Genomic DNA, 21,102 nt, shown 5'->3' with positions numbered 1-21,102 from the left:
GAGTGCTGAAATGAGATCGCACAACCCACAAGACTATCACACTAATTGAAGCTGACAAAAATACGAACTGCACCCTTTTGAACCGCTGACATTGAACAGGGTGGATTAGGCAGCTATATTAACAACAGGTGACAGCCTGGAGGGAACAGTGGATCGGCCGTGTCACGGAGGGGCTGATCTGGACAGTCACAGATTACAGCGCGAGGCAGACGTTAAAGAGGAAAGTGTCTTTCCTCATCTTCTTTCCCACCTCTCTTGAACATCGAGGAAAATAAAAAACAAAACAAAACTGTGGTACATGGTTGTGCAGGGTTTTATTTGTATTACAAAGTCACATATATACAGTTAAATGCATAAACCCCAGTCGAAAAAATATGAAAACAACGGGAAAGGGAAATTTAAAACAAACAAACAAAACCATCTTAAAAGACCGCACTGCTCTCAGATTTGCTGCCTTAATGATGCAACTGGAGAAATTAGTGACAAAAAAGGTCAAAAAGTGAAACATACACAATAGGTTAGATTAAAAAAAACAAAACAGGAAAAACAAACAAACCGTTTATGTCTGTTTTGAAAAATGTGGATTTGTCAACCAGTCTTCTATTCTAATGTAGTGTTCATAGACAATTCATGAACTGACTTAGTAGATGCTTTAATAAGCATCACAGTTTTCTTACATTTCTACGCATAAATACAAAGAAAGGCTCGCTCAGGCGGTATAAAATTACAGTTGCAGTGAAATGCTCCAGTAGCTCGACATGCCTTTTTCCAAATCGCCTACTCACTCTAAATCTTAGATTTACGGTGCCAGCTTTTTCCCAAGGTCCGCTCTGACTGCATAAAGCACTGTACATCATGAATAAAGTGTACACGGATGTGTCCTTGAATCGTTTTGATATTTATCGTGTTAACTTTAACATTTATTACTCTTTCTGTGTTGTACAGTTTTAAGAATAATGTCCGATGTCAGCTTTTTGGAAAGAAGGAAAAACATAGAAGAGAAAGTTTGTGTTGGAGAATCATAAATTATACAGCACTGCTGCAAAATACAAATATATACACTGTATACACTGAATCGAGAGTAGCTGGAGCCCAAAGCAACCAGCTCCAAAACGGTAACAGTGAGGGACCAAAAACCTGGAGTCAGTCGGCCTTGTCCGTCAAACGTCAGACTACTTCACAGCCACCTCAGATTTTGGTTTAACTCTGATTTAAAATATAAACCTGATGTCATTAAATTCAAGGTAAAAACAAAAATCACTTGAACTGAGAGGGGACATGAGCACATCCCGCTTCAGTCAGAAAACAGTGTTGGTTATGCGTGTTTGAGTGCTGAGGCTGTGATGGGGTCCAAACATCCTCTGCTGGCTGGTCAGAGGCTGCCGATGTTGGGGAAGCTCTTCAGCTTCTCTGGGAAGTCATCTTTATAGAGCACCGGGTCTGCGCGATGTTCCACCACTTTCAGAGGCATCGTCCCGAAAACTGAGGCAAACTTGTTGATGCACTCAGATCTACAGAGCGGGAGACATTTTATCAACAAGCATGATAAAACCATTCATATAGCATCTGACCCTTAATAGACTCAATACTGAGATTGGGTACATTAAGGTCACTTACATTATTTTGACATTTTATGCAATTGCTACATGAAGGTTTTTATAATGTTTGTTTTTGGACATTGGCTACTTTTTCACTTATTTTTAGTCTTTGTACAAAATTATTTTCTTGGTTTTTTTTAGACTGTTAGAAAACAAACAGTGCAATAAACACACTCTACTACTGATGTTCTGAAATTGCACCAAACTAAAATGATCTGAGGGAATTTCAGCTGCTCTTTTGTTGATCATTTGGAAAACAAATACCTCTCCACCATGTGTGTCTGATCCAGCGACAGTCCATCTATGGCAGTACATTCAGGGCACTTGAACTTCTTCCTTGGAGTCACCTAAACAGAAGCACAGTTACAGTCACACCAGTGATATTTGCTCACTTCAGGGTTTGTTAAGGCTCAGCATCCTAAACAGGAGCAGTTTGGTCAAATGAAGCAAGTCTTTGACATCCAAAGAGAACTTTTGTTGCAGACAGTGTGAAGAATTACTTTTTAATTCTTATCGGCAGGACATTTCCTTCCCTTGACTTTTGTCATGAACATGTGAACATTTGAATGTACGTGTGTAGAAGGAAGGGGAAGACAGATATTCTTGGTCAAAGAGGGTAAGTTAAGGAACCTGTTGGAGATGTTATGGGAGGTAGGACCAGAGGTGCAGGTGTAAGAAAGTGTGCAGAGTGTGCATAAGCCCTAGTGAGCTTAGAAAAACACACTGGGAGGGGGAGTGTCAGTGAGTGACTCCCAGATAAGGGAGGTTAAGGTCGGGCTTTAGCTCAGGGCCCCTGCACCTGGACAGAGTTGGGGGGAGGGGGAGAGGCTGTGATGTTGAAGGGTGAGAGCTGATCAGACCCAGAGATGCTGGTCTGCTGTGTCAGGCTACAGACTCCCCACGCAAACTTTTAACACCCAGACCAGACAGAGCCATGAACATACCTTTATGGGGGCTTTGCCAGTGATGTTGGCCACCAGGAAATTCATGGCAATATCTTCACAGTTCATGTGAGCATCCACCCAGTTCTTGATGTCTCCCGGCATCTTGTATGTGTACAAATAGTTGAAGTACTGAAAAGAAAGAAAAGAGCGGACAGTTTAACATAGTGAACCAGCATCATGTAAGGAGAACTATTGTTTTTCTAATTTCCTTTAAACTCAATGCACAAATGCCTTTCAAAGACTAGCTTTTTGCATTACTGTGAAGCAAAAGTACCATCAGTACCTTCAATACTTCGTTTACATCAATGCACTACTGATGCTGTGGTCTAATCTAAGATGAGCTTCACACATTTTCACTGACAAATTGCTAGTGTAGAAAATAGTTGCAGCAATACAAAAACATAGCAATGCTGGGACCACGAGGGCACAAATTCCAAAATTGACTTGCGACCCAAAGTCTATGCTTTATCATCTTCCCACAGAAATTACCCCAACTTTTGCTGAACTGTTACATACTTCTTGTGAAGTCTTAAACATGCTGAAACATGGGCTCATTTTTCCAACGAAAACAAACGCGACATGTATAAAAACGGCAAATTAAAGCTCAACTTGTTTTCAAGCAACCTGTCTCAGATCACCTTGTGGTAGAAGGCAGCTCCAGTTAGAACCATGGAGACCTCATTGGTCCACTCCGACTCATACTTCCACTTTCCCATTTCATGGTCCCAGAGGTGCAGCCGCCCGGGGTAGCCCACCAGCCTGTCTGGAAACTCCCTCCAAACCTGGAAAGAGCAGAAGAGAAGACAGATCGTCTAACACTCAGCTAACGCGAACAGAGATAAGAATTAAGGACTTGCATTAAAAAATGAAATATTCAGAACAAATTTCAAATTGAAGTTTTAATCTTACATCCGTGTCTGATGCTTTTCCAAAAACAATTACTCAAAGTCAAAAACTTGGAAAACAAAGAGAACGCTTTCAGAAAGAAACTGATTCATGACAAGCTGAATATTTCAACAGGCTGCTGGCTCAACACCAGCAGTCAATCTGACCTCCCTCTATAAGCAGAGTCACCAACAGTGAAACTCCTCCTCTATACGGCCTGTAATTCAGCGTAATTACCCTTTAACTGAGCATAATTTTATTAAATGGTTTTTAAATGGATTCAGGTGAGTGTGCATGGCTAAAAAGAGCTGGACAGGTATGTGAGTATGGAAAGCATCAGCTCCAGACCTGTTATTGTTCATCACACATCAAACACATTAAACAGGCCGTCAAATCCCCAACCACTAGAGAATAAACACTGTAATCTCACTCAATGACTTTAAACTCTGGGATCAACTTGAAGTGGTTCCCTGCAATACCTGCCATCAGGGAGATGACTGGAAAGTATGGCCAAGGTTAAATTCTTCTTTTGTTTTTCCTCACCTCGTAGCCAAACTGCAGTTCATCAGATGTTAGCATGATGATGTCATCATCGATCGCTAGCACAGCTTCGGTCTCGATCTCGTCATAGGGGAAGAAACGGTTGCTCAGTTTGTTCTCTTTGGTTCGCACGACTTTGAGTGGGACGCTGATCTTCGGCCAAAGAGTTTCTATCAATGGTGAAAAAACAAAACATTTTTATTTTATTTTTTTTAAACAGAAAGAAAAATTCCAAAATTGTACTTTTAAAGACAAACATTGCTGAGTTCACGTTATGTGATAATGAGTTGGCTATATTTGGTGTCACTGAATAATCAAATTAAATGACTGCAAATAAAAATGAGATGTATGTGGAAGACATTTAGGGGTTGAAAATGATTAGAAAAAAAATCAGTGTGTGAAGATATCATTTACCCCTGAAAGAGGTTTTGAAATCTTTGCTGGCAGTGGAAAAATAGCGCTGTGGGAGCTTAACTTCCCTCACTGACTCATATCGCTATACTAACCTCAAGCACATGCAAATCTAACCACACTACGATTCTTCAGGAGGCAGACCAACAGGGGAGCATTTCAAAGATCTTGGGCAGTGTCCATGGCACGGACTATGGCACAGACAGATCACACAGAATGTGTTCCCCCATTAATGGAGTAACTGAGGCCTGGAAGCCCATGAGAGGAGCTCCAGGTCCTCCTAACCAAGTCTGAGGTCTCCTGTCAAAAGCTATTGTCAAAAATAAGCTGAGTTTAATGCCCTGAGTTTCTTTTTTCACACTCTCTTTGGATCTGTCATCAGTTTTTTTTCTGTTTTTTTCCTCCAGGCTTATAAACAAGACAATAAAAGTCAAAAGATTATTTGCTATAAAACAAATTACTGCTAAAAATAGATGTAATGCTGGATTGTGTATAAAAAAACCCCCAAAATTTAAAAAAAAAGAAGGGTGGAGCAAAAACAGTAAGCCATTAACACATCAAATCTAGGCTAGGTGTGAATGGGGAAGAAATTTGCCTTCATAGTGGGTTGTGCCCCATAAGTCTGACCCATCAATGGCCCCTTGTTAAGTCTAATAGGACACAAAGGCTCCATCAAACCAGGCGCCGCTGATGCCTCTAATGAAAAGGCAACTAACAGCACTTCAAAGCCATTCACTACTTGAGTACATTAGCCAACTCTTACAGCAGAAAGACAGACTTAATTCTCGGAATAAAACACCTTCATCTGAATTAAGGTGTCGGTGGGATAAGGACCTAACCATTTTATACTTAACTGCCTAATAAGGGTAAATAATTATAGGGCACCGTGCCATAAATAACCACTAATAAGACCTCACTATCAAAAATCTGTAAAGAACTAATGATGATAAATAGCCTGAGAGAAAAGCAGAAAAAGTTAAACAGAGTTAGTTGGTACCAACCAAATCCTAATAACAGGTTCTTTTTTTATTAGCACCAACACATTTATTTACTCTACGTGTGACTGTGACTGGAGCGCTGAGCAATCAGTAAATTAGTAGCTAGGTGATCTGCATATCATTAATACACTTCTCTTTTTAGGGGCAGTGTTTTGCCAGTCCGCTCTACTTTTTTTATTTATTTATTTAAAAACCCTCTGTGCAACCAGAGAGCATGAAACCGTTTGTGGGGAGATGAGTTTTGGCTGCTCTCTCCATTATCATTTATCTGTTGTACAGAAGACATTTATTGCTCAGGCACACAGGCCAAGAGACCAATCAATAATATCCTGTGATTGCAGACTGGTCCTGACCAGTTGGTGAGTGACTGCTGGCTGTCGCTGGGTGAAACTGGTTGAAAAGCAGGAAGCAAGAATATGGTATCACAATAGAAGTGCAGTTGAGGGCTGTTGTGGTTGTGACTGGTAATTTAGGGCAGAAGTAAATATCAGAAACCCCTCTCAATTGAACACAAAATTTAACAAGAATACCAATCACAGTCTCTTCTACAAGATTGCTTCCATTACCTAGCTAGTTTGGTTTGACACAGTAAACTTCAAAGTGGGTATAGGCTTCTGAAAAGTTTCATGACCTTGAATGTTTTCCACTCACCCTCAGGAGGACTCTTGTTCTGGTTATTCCACACCACCAGCAGTTTAGCTAAGCTAGGCACCTTGGAGATTTCCGTGATGACCCGGAAAAGACTCTCAACACGATCGTAGGTTAGCACCACTGCTGTGAATCCAGGAGCCCTCGGTGGGATGAGTGGTAAGAACAGGGGGCTGTTTACACTGGACCACTTCTGTACAAGAAAGGCGACAAAGAAAGACATAAGCTTTTAATGCCTGGAGCATCTTTTTCAATTCTTTATCATTCACTCTTTTTGTCCTTTCCAAGCAAAGCCACTGTAGCGCTAGTCTCATGAATTCTGTGTCAAACCAGTCTGTCATGGTTTCCATGATTGAATGCCCAATAACAGGGCTTTAGTGGTGAGTGAGGTCACTTTTTATAATGGAGCAAGAATCGTCCAACAGTGTGTCAAAGGGCCTAGCAGAGGCTGAGTATTTAAAGCCAAAAGCTTCCAGTGACAGTGCCAAGTAAACCCTACAGAAGCAGTAGCACAGAAGGACAAGAAAGGAGTTGGAAATTGAGACAGGTGTCCAACCTCTCGTGCCTACTAATCTTGTGATGCTATTGTGACAAGTGAGACTAAGGTAGGAAAATGTAGGAGAAAGTGGGCTGGACAGGGAGGACGGGATGGGATGGAACAGTCATAAAAATGAAAAGAATTTCCCAGTTGCGAGTAGCGGCCATCTAAAGTCAGTGTGGAACGTAATCCTGGATGTAAATCCGTTAGTTAGATTAAAAAAAACAAACTCACCTCCAAAAGAAATTGTGATGGTGTGCACAAAGTAAATAAGAACAGAATGCAGTCCTCAGTAAACTGCTTAAAACTATTTCTAAAAGTACAAATACAATACATGGAGTGGGATTATCATTTAAATCTATGCTCCTTTTGAACTTACTGAAACCAGTCTCAAAAAACAAGTTGTTTCTAAAGGGTGTTTTTATAGGGGAAATAAAACCAAACCATATCTTCCACTTAACAAGCGTGCGCTACTGCCAAATATAAGAATATAAGACCTTCAGGGCACCCTTGATAAACTTCATCAAAAGCTCCAAAAAAAGTTCCACTGTGTTTGAGCACAGCAAAGAGAGCGCATCTAACACAGTAAATCTGTGGTCTGTTTGAAGTACATATAAACCCCGTTTCTTCTCTGGTCCCAGGTGGCCACAGTGTGATTATGTGGCTGCTTCCACAGCATCAACACAAGTCTGTCAACAGAGACACGGCCACTGCCTTTTACACAACATCACTCACTCCATCACAATTAGAGAAAAAAAAAAAAAAAAGCACTTTACTGGCAAGTGGAAACTTCACTGTGGTCGTTGTCACATTGTCAAATAAAAAGAGGGGGAAACAATTAAACTAACACATATAGGCAGCACAGTTGCATGAAAACAGACTAAAAGACACTGAGAGCAGTTTAGTCATTTGTCAAACAGAAAAGATTCGATAAAAGAAAGCCACAGCTCGAATATCAACCATCAAATAGTGGTAGGAGTCATTTTGCTTTTATACTAAACATTTAAACTAAGAAGAAGAATTTTATTTGGTTGTTTGAACTGCTTAGGTGGTTATTCTCTAATCTTAGACATCAGGACATCTGAGAACTGCTACACAACTTCTGTTAGCATGTCATTACTTGAGTTACTTGTAGCATTTTTTTCTCATCCAAGGAATTTAATCATTTTCTGATGGGCCCAAAACTGTATTTTTAAATATTTAACTTCTCTTTATACACATGTGATGGACTTGTTGATTATTTACACACTGGTTCAACCATTTAAAAAGTCCTAGGAATCCTTCTGAGGCACTACTTCGTGCATTCATGTCAGTTTTTAACTAAAGCATTGTTAGTATTAGATCTTAGTGTCCTCATTGTCATCGAGCTGTGTTGCCATGTACTGCATTACACTGTGGGTTAGGGCTGGGTCATATCATACCATTCACGGTAATACCGGTATAATGTTGGGCAACAATAAGAAAAGGAAATATCGCGATAGAATTTGGGTAAAACGTGCATGCGCAGTGCCTTTGTTTACATACGCACATGGCCGTGATGGAGAATGAGAAGGGTGAAAGCGGATCGTTGAATGAAACTGATGAATCAGAACTGGTTTGTAAAAATGCTGCAACTTCAGTGGTGTGGAACTGGTTTAGCTTTCATCCATCAGATACACAACAAAGCAGTATTTTTGGTAGAGCATGTAAAGTATTTTGTCTAGTGTCAATTATATCACCAGTTATATCGTTATTGCAAATTTTCAAATGTATATCATGATAAATATTTTTGGTCATATCGCCCTGCTCTACTGTGGGATATTTAAGATGGTGTATTGACCGGTGACCAGATACTTAAACTTTCTCCCAAGAATAGCATGCACTTCATGTACTACTCAGTTAACTTATAAAAAACAAAACCTTACTTTAGCATATAAAATACTATTCAATGACATTTCACACACAGCCTTCAGTATGTCGTTCAAAGTCAGCACTTTGACCTCATAGCAGTTCTTTTCTTTCATATTTAACTTTTTTTTAAAGAAGTAATGCCCAAATACTCAAAGATTGCACTCTAACTTTAAGAAAAAACAAGAAAAAGACTTTCCTATGCCCAGGTCCCAATCACCACAAAAACCTAAACTGTGGCAAATTATAAAGTCTGAGATGCCTCAGTTCTTGTAATGTAAAAACCTTACAAGTATACCCCCTTCCTACAAATCCCAAACAAAAAGCAGCTTGTCCCTTATTCTGAAACCCCCTCTCCAAAGGCACCAGCAGTCCTGGGCAATGTGCTTTCAATTACCACCAAAAGACTAGGGGAGGAGAGGGGGAAAATGTCTGCCTGATGTATTTAGTGCTGTGTGCAAGTTCTCCTCACCATCCATTCACAGAATTCATACAGACAACACTTTATCTCCCATTTCAGGCAGGTTAATCTAAAGACCTGTCCTGTGACACCGTCAACACCCTCTGGGTTGGGACAAACTTTGAGACCAGAGTAATTCTGATGGGATGGACTGGTGGCTTAGATGTTAATACGAAACATTTTGACACAAGAGGCAAATGTCAAGTGAAGCTGTTTTGTGAAGCGAGCTGGTTTAGAGTGAAGTCGTGGTTGAGAGTGAACAGCTGGATAACCAGTTCATCCTGAAATACTATACGGACTTAAGCAGAACTGGAAAGGGAGTCCCCCCCACCAAAAAACCCCCTCAAAGTGTTGACTGTTTACATCCACGCATCCTGATTGCAAGTGCCACCTCTAATCTTGGCATTTTAGTGGATCTACTTAAAATGTGGTACTTGTAGACATCTGACAGATCCAAGGCCATTATTATGCATCTACACACAAGCTGACATGCACACGCCTCTACACCACAGGCGGAGGATGGAGGAGACTCTAGATCAGACCGAGCTGATTAACAACTCCTGAGAGATGGTCGCCCCAGCCAAGATGTCGGCAGCCACAAACTCTTATAACCACAGGGATGCTAAGCACACACATGCACACACACAGAGACCATTCTTTCACATCCAGCGTTCTCGCTACAAACACAATGACTCAGGCGTACGGGAACTTAGTTTTCACCACAATGGAGGCATCCTCTGAGCGCAGAACTGCTGACACAAACTGGCTCCCTCAAAGCTATCTGGGTGTATACCAAACTGTGAAGCGCTGCATCTGTGGTATTTCAGAAAGAGGGAAGGCATCTACTGTCACTCTACTACAGAGGCTTTGATTTATAAGGCACAGGAGAGTGGGAAAGCTTATGTGGTACTGTGAGCGTGTGTACAGCCAAAGCTCTATTTTGGACGAGTGTCACTCAGATGTCTTCAACAACAACAAAAAAAAAAAAAACTTCTAGGAATACAACTGAGCAGCTCAGCACATAATAGCCAAGGACTTTATAGGTTATACAGATGTTTGCTGCAAAAAAAAAAAAAAAAAAAAAAAAAAAAAAAAAAAAGCAACAGCACAAAACTAAAAGATAATAATAGAACATTAAATATCCTGTTTGGTGACTAAAAGTTACAAACATTTGCAATATGCATGTCAATGTCAAGTGTAGACAGTTACATACCACCACAGGTGGATTGTTCCACTGCTCATAAGTACGCGCAGCATATGGGTAGATGCGATCGTTGATGATCTGGAGAGTTGTCAAGCCAATAGCCTTCATGGAGCTGAAGTAGGCCTCCCAGAACCAGTGTGCCTGTAGACAAATGACACAAAACTACTTAAAACTGGAAACAGGCAAGCCAGAGTAAAAACACGACATGCCTAGGGTCAGTGCATTCACATTCAGTGTTACGTATATTCTTTCGTCTCATGTAGCTCAGGAGGTAGAGCAGGTCATCTACTAAACAGAAGGTCAATGGCTTGATCCCTGGATGATCCAGTCTACATTCCAAAGTATCCTTGGACAAGATACTAAACCCAAGATGTTCGCCGATGCTTTCATTGGAAAATTAATGTTTGATAGAACGCACTCAGATGTAATAAAGACGTGCTTTTATGAGGAGGTGAATGAGAAAGCATTCTGAATGCTCAACTAGAACAGAAAAGCACTATCCAAGAACCAGTGCATTTAACTTTAGCAACATATCTTACGTAAATATTATTTAAAAAAATGCTGCAAATAGATATAAGATAAATCAGTGCATATAAAAAAAAAAAATATTTTCACAGCAGAACTGTAAATCTAGAACTACTAACTTTAAGATAAATATGTTATTTCACTGGCCACATGAAATGATATTATGTCCTCCAAAAAAATTTTTTTATTCTCATATTAACCTACAGAGTGGAGCAGTTATAAAAAAATAACACCAGAGTGTTGTCATAACTATAAAATCCAGATATTCCCTGGTCCACATCTTTGAAGACAATTTTGCAGCCCTCTCCAACGTCTTTGTCCTTCAACGACTCTTCTTTTGAAGCCCAATGAAATCTCTTTTGACTGCGTCTGTTTTCCTTCAACACATCTCTGCTTTGACTTTATGATAAGTGAACTCTTAACCCATATCTTAATGCTACAGCAACGGACTCTGGAATCTCCAAGTGCTCTCATTCACCATTGACTTCACATAGTTTTTGTGTTTTTGTCAATATTGGAAGCATGGAAGTCATCTATGTGTTAAATTTCTATAATCATGAAAATTGCTTCAAGATCTGACTGTTATGAAACTTCAAGGGACAGTGCCATGTTACACTTATATGACTCCACCCAATCTGAATTACTGATAGTTTTGGGGTGAAGGATGTAAATATCTTAGAGTCTGCCCTCCTAATGGATGCGTCCATGAGCATTACTGCATTTTGTGGATGCTCTATGTTAAACAAAGAGCTTGTTAACACATAACCATGAGACATTTCCCTAAATCGCCAATGTCGATGTCATGAGATGAAAGATTGGAGATGTAGAACAACAAAAAGAGACTATATTTTTACAGAGGAGCTGAGGAGAATCCAAAAAGACTTTCTAATCTCAAGGGGGAATCCCAACGGTCCATAAATCAGCCAGTGATGAAAGTTTCTTTTCCGACCGGGAGGAGGCAAAAAGCAAACTGTGCTGGCCTGAGGGCCCATTCCCCTCCCCTCCACCCTCTCCCAGCGCCTGGAGGAATTTTTATGAGCAGGGAAGAACAGACATCATTGCAAGAGAGAAGAGAAACCCTTTCTACGTCTTCCAACTGGAGCAGTAACCGTGCAGCAAGTCTATAGTCTATACTTGGTCCCTGTTGGTTCTACTGCTTAAAACAAAAAGTACAGCAGTACAAATACGTCCAACCAAATAATCCATAAGCTGAACAAAAATTACTTCTCCAATCATTTTTTTAAAAAATACTGGTGTAATGTAAATTTTAACTATGAGGCCGCTGCAAATGGTGAAAAATAATTCATGTATGATGTAACAGTAATCTGATGTAATGGCTGGTTTAAAATACTCCCCAGCAGCTCCTGCTTTTTTGTTGTTTATAATCATTAAAATGTCAAAGCAGTGCACAATAACAGTTAAGCTGACGGTATTCTGCATGGCTTTGTTTAAATCAGCTGTAGCTCTCAAGTGCCTGACACATGAATTAACCTGTAAACCAGAATTGGCAGTCACTGAGTTGTGTACAGACATAGGCAGTCATTAGTGTTTTTGATATAATCAAAAACAGCAGTGAAACCTGAAGTCTGTTCAAATCACGCTTACCGGGAAAACCTTTCCATTCCAGTTTCATCAGCAGGTTTGTGTGGCTCCAAAACATTTTGTAGTGTAACAAAGAAGCACACAATGCGGTGATTCCCATTTTCCTTTGTTTAACCTGTGTTTTCATGTTTTATTTAACCTTAAACTGCGAAGTTTATATAACTCCTGGGTTTGTGTTTAGGAAAGAAAACAGGAATCTGTTGGAGCACCTCAGCTGAGATTAAATTTGCAACTCAATTGGTAAAATTAACAACCTGCTACTAAATTTAATGGGCAACAAATAAATGACCAAAAAAAGCCAGTGAAGCCACTGTCATTGTTCTGACTGCTCAGTTCTGAATGAAGGCTTGCATGTAAGAAGAAGACTACAGGAATACCTATACAGTGAGACTATTGCAAGTTGGGACAATAGGCAGGGTCAGCAAACTAGAAACAGTCTAAGGAAAAGATGAGGAGTAAGTTTAACTTAAACTCACTGGCAGTAACTCCCTCCATCTCTCTTATGTATTCTAATTTAATGACAGAATTGATTTATTTGATCTATGTGTCCTATTTTGAGGGTATGACCCAAAGAAAACAACGGGAATAAATACACAAACACTGGCTCTGGAGTGGCCTCAATTGAGCACTGTTAACATCTCACAGCTGTTTAGTATGTGGCCTTTTTAAATGTGACCTAATTTGATGCAATTACATCATCTCAAATTTGAAAATGAGTTCTGCAGCTTCAACCAAGTCCGCTGGCTACTAATAGAGGCTCAACAGTATTAACAGTATAAACAAAAGTAGCTTATCTTAGTCCGATTTGTTTTCTCATCAAATCTCCCTCTTTCCCGATTTCCTTTCTTGTTTGGAAACCCCACCCCACGCAATATGACAATTACTACAAATCACGCCACCTAAGATTTACACACTCTGAAATCAAGGGTTGCTGAGCCCTCTGCTGGCAGATCTAACAAAATACATTATCTCAAAAGTTTAAATGGACCCACTGAGTTTTCCCTTTACAACAATGAAAGTTTATATTAAACAGCACCTAAGTTCCACATATCGAGGTCAGTGTATGTTTAATTAACCTATGAACCTTTCTAACTTCAAACTGGTTGCTTGTTGTCAGACCAAGTTTTAGTTAACTTTTAGCTTTGTATGATGTCAACAAGCGAGGACATCCTTCATATCTCTGGCTGTCACTTCAGAAATCTCACTCATCTGCTTTTCTTCCTGTTTGGGAGGAGGGACCAATCAGAAGGAAGTAGGATTAAAATCAGGGTGATCCTAAAGGGAGAGGAACTAATATGTCTGGATAGCAGATTAACTGAAGGGCTGCAACAAAGCCCAGTTTAGGGTACATGAACTTATTTTGAACTGCAGTAGAGCTCACAATAAAAGTATGGAGCTGGAAATCAGCGCAACAGGTCCCTTTCAAGCTCTGTTATACATGTGCTTTAAAAAAAAAAATCAGCATGAACTTTACTCTATGGTTTATGTAGAACAATGTCCAGTACTCTTATTTGGGAATAATCTGGATAATCGTACATTAAGCAAAAGTGCCCCAGTGACCTATAATAAAAGTTCACATCCTTGTTAATTTTGGCACTTAGCCACTGTGGCTGTGAATGCTAATACATCTCAAAACTATGATGTTCCCATTCTGATAAATAAGGTTTGTGTTTTTAGTTGTTGTTTTTTTAACATGGGAATGTACCATGGTGCACTTAACAAATACAAACAGAAGGATATTAGAAACATGCTTTATCTAGCATTTTTCCTGAACATTAAAGTAAAATTCTGTCTTAAAATGACTTCTTTCAGTCTGATAAATGATCTAAATCATGATAAAAAAGAATTTGGTAAGAGAAATGTATCAGAAAAAAAACCCTCAAGTGGTGATCAGTTTGATCCATCTGTACACCATCAGAGAAGGCAAAAGAGTACTTCTGTGACCAGTGAATAAAAAATATCAGATGCTTCCATGGTAGCTGTGAGATGTCCACAGCATAGTACCACACCCCCGAGAAAAACCTAGCAACCTGACAAGCAAACCATGTTTTAGAGTATATCTGGCGTAATCCAACACCAACCCCATCTTTGAGCCCTTGGCCTAAAACGCCTGTTTGGCCAGTATAATTGGTAAATGGACTTGGGTTGATACAAGTGAATGAGGAGCAGCTGAACTGGTGCACCTCTCTCGTGGCTGCTTTCACTTTTGTTTATTGTGGCTCAATGCACATAGCAAATGGAAAGCGAATGAGCCGTCTCTGTCCATTTCATTCAAGCTAGAATCAACATAAAGTCCTCAGAGAGCCTTTTAAAAATCTAGCCTAAGCAAAGAAGGAAACTCACAAAAAGGAAGACTGCCAGCCAAATTTCTGTCTTTTGCACATGACATAAAATTTGTTTTGGTTTTCAAGGGCTTGATTGGTTGGCCGGCTGGTTAAGGACCAGGTTCATCTCAGACATGACATGCAAGTGCTGTAAAACCCAGCGACTAGCATGTCAATCCGACATGGTGGATATCTGATTGACATCTAAATGTATGGTGCAAACCAAATATAAACTGCAACCAAATGTTCTTTAGTTTTGCAGAAGTTTGCTGAGAGATGTTAAACACTGTCTTGTACCTGTCTCTGCATTTCTTCAACCTGTCGGTGAGGGATACTCTTCAGGATTGTGTACATCTCTGACAGCTTCTCCTCAGGAATAACAACAGATGCCCTGTGCAGAAACAAAAGCATTAAATATGACAGGCTTTCAAACGATTTATTTTTCCACTGTATTAAGATGTAGGGCAGACCTTTTCCAGTCAAGTACTTCAGAGAACGGCAGAATGTAGGAGTCAGCCAGAATGACGGGAACACAGCCAGCCTGTAGCACATCACTGAGGGCAGCCTGACCCAAACGTGCCCCCCTCAAGACCACACAGAATGACGACTCCTGCAGAGAAATGTTGGGAACAAACTATTAATTACAAGGAAAAAACTTTAACTGCATTCTGAACATGAATAAATTAAATCGATTTTAAATGAGTGCACTTAACGAGAAAAATATGACTCTTTGAGTGCAGATTGTTATGTTTCCCACCTGCAGGATCTGTGGGTAGTCGTACACCTGCCCTTTGTAGCATCGTTTTCGTGCAGAGGCAGCACCCTGAGAGAGGTTGCTACACTTGTCCAGAAGAAGGAGGGCTTCTCCATTTTCTTCCTTCAATCGCTCCAGTTCAGCTCTGTACTCTCGGTGAATAGCAGTTTGTGAAGAAAGAATAAAGTAGTGCCGAGGCCTGGGTGGAGTCAGAAGATATGGAAACCAGTTATTAGAGAAGATAAATTAGGAAATGATTTTAATTTAGTCAATGTGTGACATGTGTTTACCCAGGTTGTCTCTCAGGCAGGTCAACATCTGCAGAAAGGGGGCTATAAACTGGAATGCTCACATCATAACCTTGTCTGTAGGTCCATGTAGAAAAACCACCTCCAGCCAGCAATGCTCTGAAACAAACAGATCTGGGTTGTAGCAATGTTTCCAGAAAAGAGGAACCTTAACACGCTCAACACAAATTCACTCATTCAAATTTACATTTTGTTAACAGCAATGCCGATTTGCTTGTGGTTATATTCTTAAACAGTTCCCAATGATATGGATTCTGTACTAAGTTCGTGGTTTCACTTTTCTATAAAGTGAAACCATGCTGACATGCACACCTGGTTCTGATGAGGCTCCATGCCAAATACACTGTGGATGAGCACAGGAAATTCCTTACAGCTAAGATAGTGTTCAGTGTCTCAAACGTGGTAATAAACCAAATTTGGCCCGCAGCCTACTTACATTTGGCCCGCGAAGCCATACCAAATTACTATCAGAGCTGTAATTTGTATTATACAGCTATATATTGTTTAGTATTAAGCTTTGCTTGTTTCATATTCAGTTTTTCAGCAAAACGTGTTTGAGTCCATAAGAAAAGATTCATTGTTATATCTGGAGGAATAAATATATTTCAATAAATATTAACGTTAGCCCGCGACTTTGTTCCAGTTTTGAATTTTGGCCCACTGTGTATTTGAGTTTGACACCCCTGCCTTAAAGGGTCTGGAAAACATGTTCTCTCTTACCTGCTTGTAAGTAGATCTTTCATCTGCATCAAAATATCACTCTTAACAATTTGTGAATGACTGCAGTTTTGATAAATACTTGTTTGAACTTTGATAATTTCTGCACAAAAACTGATTAACATTGTTTTCTAGTTGAATGCATTTTTACCTCCAAGCAGGAGGCTGTTGGACAACATAAAAGCTTATTTATCATATTTCTAGACAGCTTTTAAGCTGTACCAGTACAACCTCAGCTGATGAGGATTAATTAATGGAATTAATGAACAAAGACTATGGAAGTCTCAAAGCTTTGATCTAAATATGAGCATCTCGTTTACTATTATCAGTCATTAATATAATCAGTTCCATTGCTAGGGATGGGTATCGAGAACCGGTTCGCACTGTTTCAATTCCTTGGAATTGTTTGCCATTTTTGCAAACGATTCCCTTATCGATTCCAGTCGCCCCGAATGACGTCACCACATTGCGGAGCGTCATTTACCTGGCAGGAAACACGGCGCCTAAGCGGCTCAAACGCTCAAAAGTTTGATTATACTTTACGAGAACGGATGACAACAGGGCAACTTGCAATACTTGCAAAGTAGATATTTCATTTAAGGGAGGAAACACTACGAATATGCAAAAGCATTTGCTCACAAAACACACGATGACCTTAAATGAATGTCGTGTTTTTAATTCCGCTCCGGACTCGTGAATCTCAACCCAGCAGCAGCATTAACGTTTGCACGTCCTCTCCCGTTAATGCGGCAGGTAAATAATCAACTAACAGTGCATATTTTGTTTGCGCGATCTGCCTTATTACAAAACCTGCCATTACTGTGCATTTAGGTGACCATGATGAGAGAGAGAGTCTGGCTCAGATGCTGGCAGTTCTTGCTGCAGTCCACCGGTAGCGTCTCCTTTCAGGCCAGGATAGACGAATGTCACCGAGCAGTGACTAAGTTTGTGGTCAAAGGCTTGCACCCATTTGCCACAGCAGATGCCCCCGATGTTTGGTAAGAGAATGTGTTTAATTGTAGGCAGGGACATTACAGGATATTCTTGTGTAATTGCTACTGAATAATTTATGTTATACTTTGTTATTGCTACAGAAGAATATTTATTTTATTATTTTACATTTACAATTTTTTTTCCTGGGGACCCTGTGACACCCCATTGAAGAGCCGTAGGCTGTGGATCGCTTAAGATCTCACTGTTAGGTTTGTAAGGCCATGTTACTCCTAAATTTCTGTCTTGTTCAAAGAGAAGATATAAAACAAAGTTCTAAGCTATTCGCTGTTCTCCTTTTTAAAAAAGAATCGATAAGAGAATCGATAAAAAAATCGAATCGTTAAACAGAATCGAAAATGGAATCTGAATCGTGAAAATCGTATCAATACCCATCCCTATCCATTGCATTAGTTAAACATACAATACTACGATGCTGTAAATTCAAATCATGTTTTTTTTTTTTATTTCTCAGTGACTTCAATCACAGCAAAGTAATTATGTTAAGATGTGTTCCATTTACCTGTCTCTGGGCACATCCAAGGCAGTGTTGTAGTCAGGAGGGCCTCCAGGTAACATGTTGAAAAGCAGATGATTCATCCCTTTGTCCCATCTAACAAAACATCATCATCAAGATCAGAGCTGTAACAACTTCTCACTTTGAAGATTATTTGAACAATGGGAAACTGACTGAAGTTTTTCTAATTACCTGAATAAATAACTGCTCATTTTAAAAAGAAAAGCCTTATTTGACTTTAAGCTGTTACCATTTAGTAGTTTTAAGAAGTTCAAAATTTATCAATGTATTATTTGGTATCAAAAAATACTGGTTAAACAGAATATTGCGCATATTTAAGAGACAATATGTGAATCTTTTACAGATTAAAAACTACCAAAACAGTTAAACTCCAATACATGTTTAAAATCAGAGGCATCACAACAGAGACCTATTGTGATGAAATAAGGCTGAAATTAAATCTATTATAGTATTTTACAGCAGTACAAAGTATAACTTTGGGAGGGAAGGGGATTTTTGAGACCTTAATTTTGGGGAAAGTCAGCAATTTAAACATTTTTTTTTAATCAATTTTGATTTGTTATTCCACACGTGGAGTTTTGGTGTCCTGATCACCACTGAAACTGCAGTAATGTAAATTTAGACAATATTTCAAAGTAATTACCAGGAGGCGTTTCAGACTTTTTTTGAGGATCTGAATTAAAATAAAAACCGAGTACCTGGGTAACATTGCCAGAGCCTGGGCTGTCTCTCTTATACGGAGGGAGTTCTGATTTAGTACATCAATAGATGGAATGAAAAGGCAAGCCCTTGTAACATCGTCTGTGTAAAAGTCACTGTCAGAGATGGCACTAAGCAGATCATTGTATTCTCGAGATAGGCCGGTGCTGCTGATGGGGACCCCCAATTCATCTACAAACCTCTGCAGAGGGTAGATATAAACCTGCAAGCACAATTTCAACAGTTGTTCGTGACTTCTACGTAAGAAAATTGAGTGTCTGTGTGTGGGGAGTGTTTCCAGGTAGCATTACCTTGATTCTATTCTTAGGGTTGTAGCCACACCTGTATACATCAAAGCAGGTGTGCATGCGACAGCTCAGGTCACCCCTCTCAGGTATGGGACTGGAGACGGGAAGTCTGATCAGAGGTGCGTCGTGAACACTGCGCTTGTCGAGGGTCCAATCAGCTGTGGACTCAATGGAGTGCGGCCAAAACTGAAACATCCCTGTGGCGATTAGTCCAAGCAGCACCACAGAAAACAGGGTGATGTAGTAGATGCGGTGCTTGGTTTTCATCCGAGGGATGAGAGCAGGGCCCCGCGAGCTGTATTTCCCAGAGGTATACATGTCTGACACCTCTTCGTTAACCAGCCGCTGTAAACACAGGTTTCGGATCAATGGCAACTCCAGGAAGTGTTCAGACAACACGAAGCACACTAGGCATCAGTTTAAAAACCAGTCTTCTGTCGCGTGATTGGCAAAAATCACTAGTTTATATGCCGATTTCAATGCATTTGCTGCCAATGACTCGAAGCTAGATAACGGGAATGTTACCACTATCAGGGTGATGCCACCAAACCACAATGTCCATGATAGCAACCATAACATAAAAAGCGAGTGAGAGAGAAAAGGTCGTTAAACAAACGCCAAATTTGCAGAAATTAGCTAAGAAACTATCTTTCCTAACAGCAGCTAACGTAACCCACTAGTAAGCTACACTAGCTCTGTAAACATTCATGCTAACCGAGTTTATTAATAGGTGTTTCAGCCATTAGAAACCGACCAGAAAAGGAGTAAATGCCTAACAATAAACGTATATGTTATACCTACCGAGATGTCGTTAGTCGGAGAGGGGAGTTTGGTCTTAAATCATGGCAACATTTAGAGAACAGACTGCACATATGCATACAGTGCTAACCTAGCTTTGAGCTAGCAGCTAACACCCCTAGGTAATCTTTCCGTGACTTGCGGAAGTTCTTCTTCTTCTTTGCTTCCTCAGAGTACCCAGAAGAGACGTGCTTTGCTTCTCTCTGGCGGAATTGGAAGTATAAGAACACATTTTACTAATATCAAAGGTTGAGACCTCTGATATTATTTAAGAAAATAATAATAATGATGATAGTTTAAAAAAAACAAAGTCAATTCAAAATTTACTACCATGTGCTTTCACTGGCCCCTTATAGTGAGTGCTCAGATTTCATGCTTAACAAACTAACAAAATAAAACTGCACAACAAAATTTAATAGAATTTTTTTAATTGGTTGAAAAACGTTCTTGCTGCTAGTGCGTTAAAATATGTTAAATCTTATCTATAATTTTAGCCAGAAACATATGAAGATTAGTCCCACTTTACCTGACGGAATTAAAGTGGGATAAATAATAATAATAATAAAAAAAGCCAAGTTAATGAATTAAGAAGCTAAAAACAGCAATGGTTTGTTATTTTTGTCATGGCAAATTACACAAATACATATAACTATGTAGAAATATGGAAGATTTGGCATGCTTTAGGTTAATTAATGTAGAAGTGGATAAAAAGCAGATAAAAAAAGGAAGGGTGATTGGTATAGATGAAAAACCCATGGAAGTATGGAGATGTTAGGAAAAAAGTGAGTGGACTTTTTTAACACAGTCTTGAGTGACAGGATCCCTGAGGAATGGAGAAGTGTACTGATAATGATTTTTCTAGAACAAAGGTGATAGCTTAATGTTGAAAAAGGGTATGAGGGGTGGCAGAAGGATAGCAGAAAGAGTGAGAGCGAAGGCTTACAAGATGATAGTGAGACCTGCTGTATGGTTTTTTAGACAGTAACACTGAGAAAAAGACACGAAGTGGAGCTAGCAGTGAGTGACCAGGATGGACACAGTTAGAAATGGGTACAAAGTTAGAGAGACACGACTGAGATGGTTTGGACATGTGCAGTGGAGGGATAATAAATATACCGGGCAATGGATGTTGAATATGGAGCTGCTAGACAGGAGGAAAAGAAGAAGACCACAGAGAGGATTGATAGATGTAGTGAAGGACATACAGATCATTGGTGTGACAGAGGAAGATGAAGGGATAGGGTGAAGGGCAAATTGAAAAAGGAAGGAAAATAAATAAGTAGGCATTGCTTTGTTTGCTCACATATAAGTTTTCATTTGTGTTAACAAAAACTTCCACAGTTAAGTCAGAAAAATAAATGTAATCAAAGTGAAAACTGAAGATGTTTTATTTAAATTGGTTGAAAATATTTTGAAGAATTAGATT

General features: G+C 39.6%; 1 protein-coding gene across 1 annotated transcript; it reads right to left on the bottom strand.

The window, feature by feature from the left end:
* Positions 1-295: 295 nt before the first annotated feature.
* ext2 (exostosin glycosyltransferase 2) lies at positions 296-19,844 on the bottom strand. The gene is made up of 15 exons (XM_026167079.2): positions 19,680-19,844; positions 18,882-19,223; positions 18,570-18,793; positions 17,857-17,946; positions 15,609-15,725; positions 15,322-15,517; positions 15,035-15,174; positions 14,862-14,955; positions 10,123-10,254; positions 6,028-6,217; positions 3,971-4,137; positions 3,181-3,324; positions 2,543-2,671; positions 1,863-1,945; positions 296-1,511 (listed from the first exon to the last, which is right to left on the bottom strand). The coding sequence occupies exons 2-15, from the start codon at positions 19,194-19,196 to the stop codon at positions 1,373-1,375; spliced, it is 2,160 nt and encodes a 719-aa protein (XP_026022864.2). The 5' UTR covers positions 19,197-19,223; positions 19,680-19,844; the 3' UTR covers positions 296-1,372.
* Between the last annotated feature and the right edge of the window lie 1,258 nt (positions 19,845-21,102).

This window comes from Astatotilapia calliptera, chromosome 1, assembly GCF_964374335.1.
Source record: "Astatotilapia calliptera chromosome 1, fAstCal68.1, whole genome shotgun sequence".
In the NCBI taxonomy this organism is placed as follows: domain Eukaryota; kingdom Metazoa; phylum Chordata; class Actinopteri; order Cichliformes; family Cichlidae; genus Astatotilapia; species Astatotilapia calliptera.
The sequence above is the reverse complement of the archived record's forward strand: the minus strand, read 5'-3'. Positions and strand labels throughout refer to the sequence as shown.

Excerpts from the sequence above, each read along its gene's own strand:
- ext2 (XM_026167079.2), bottom strand. The coding sequence starts at position 19,196 with ATGTATACCTCTGGGAAATACAGCTCGCGGGGCCCTGCTCTCATCCCT. Across the intron at positions 4,138-6,027 it reads GAACAAGAGTCCTCCTGAGG|AAACTCTTTGGCCGAAGATC; the intron begins GTGAGTGGAAAA and ends CACCATTGATAG. Across the intron at positions 2,672-3,180 it reads GAGCTGCCTTCTACCACAAG|TACTTCAACTATTTGTACAC; the intron begins GTGATCTGAGAC and ends CTTTCTTTTCAG.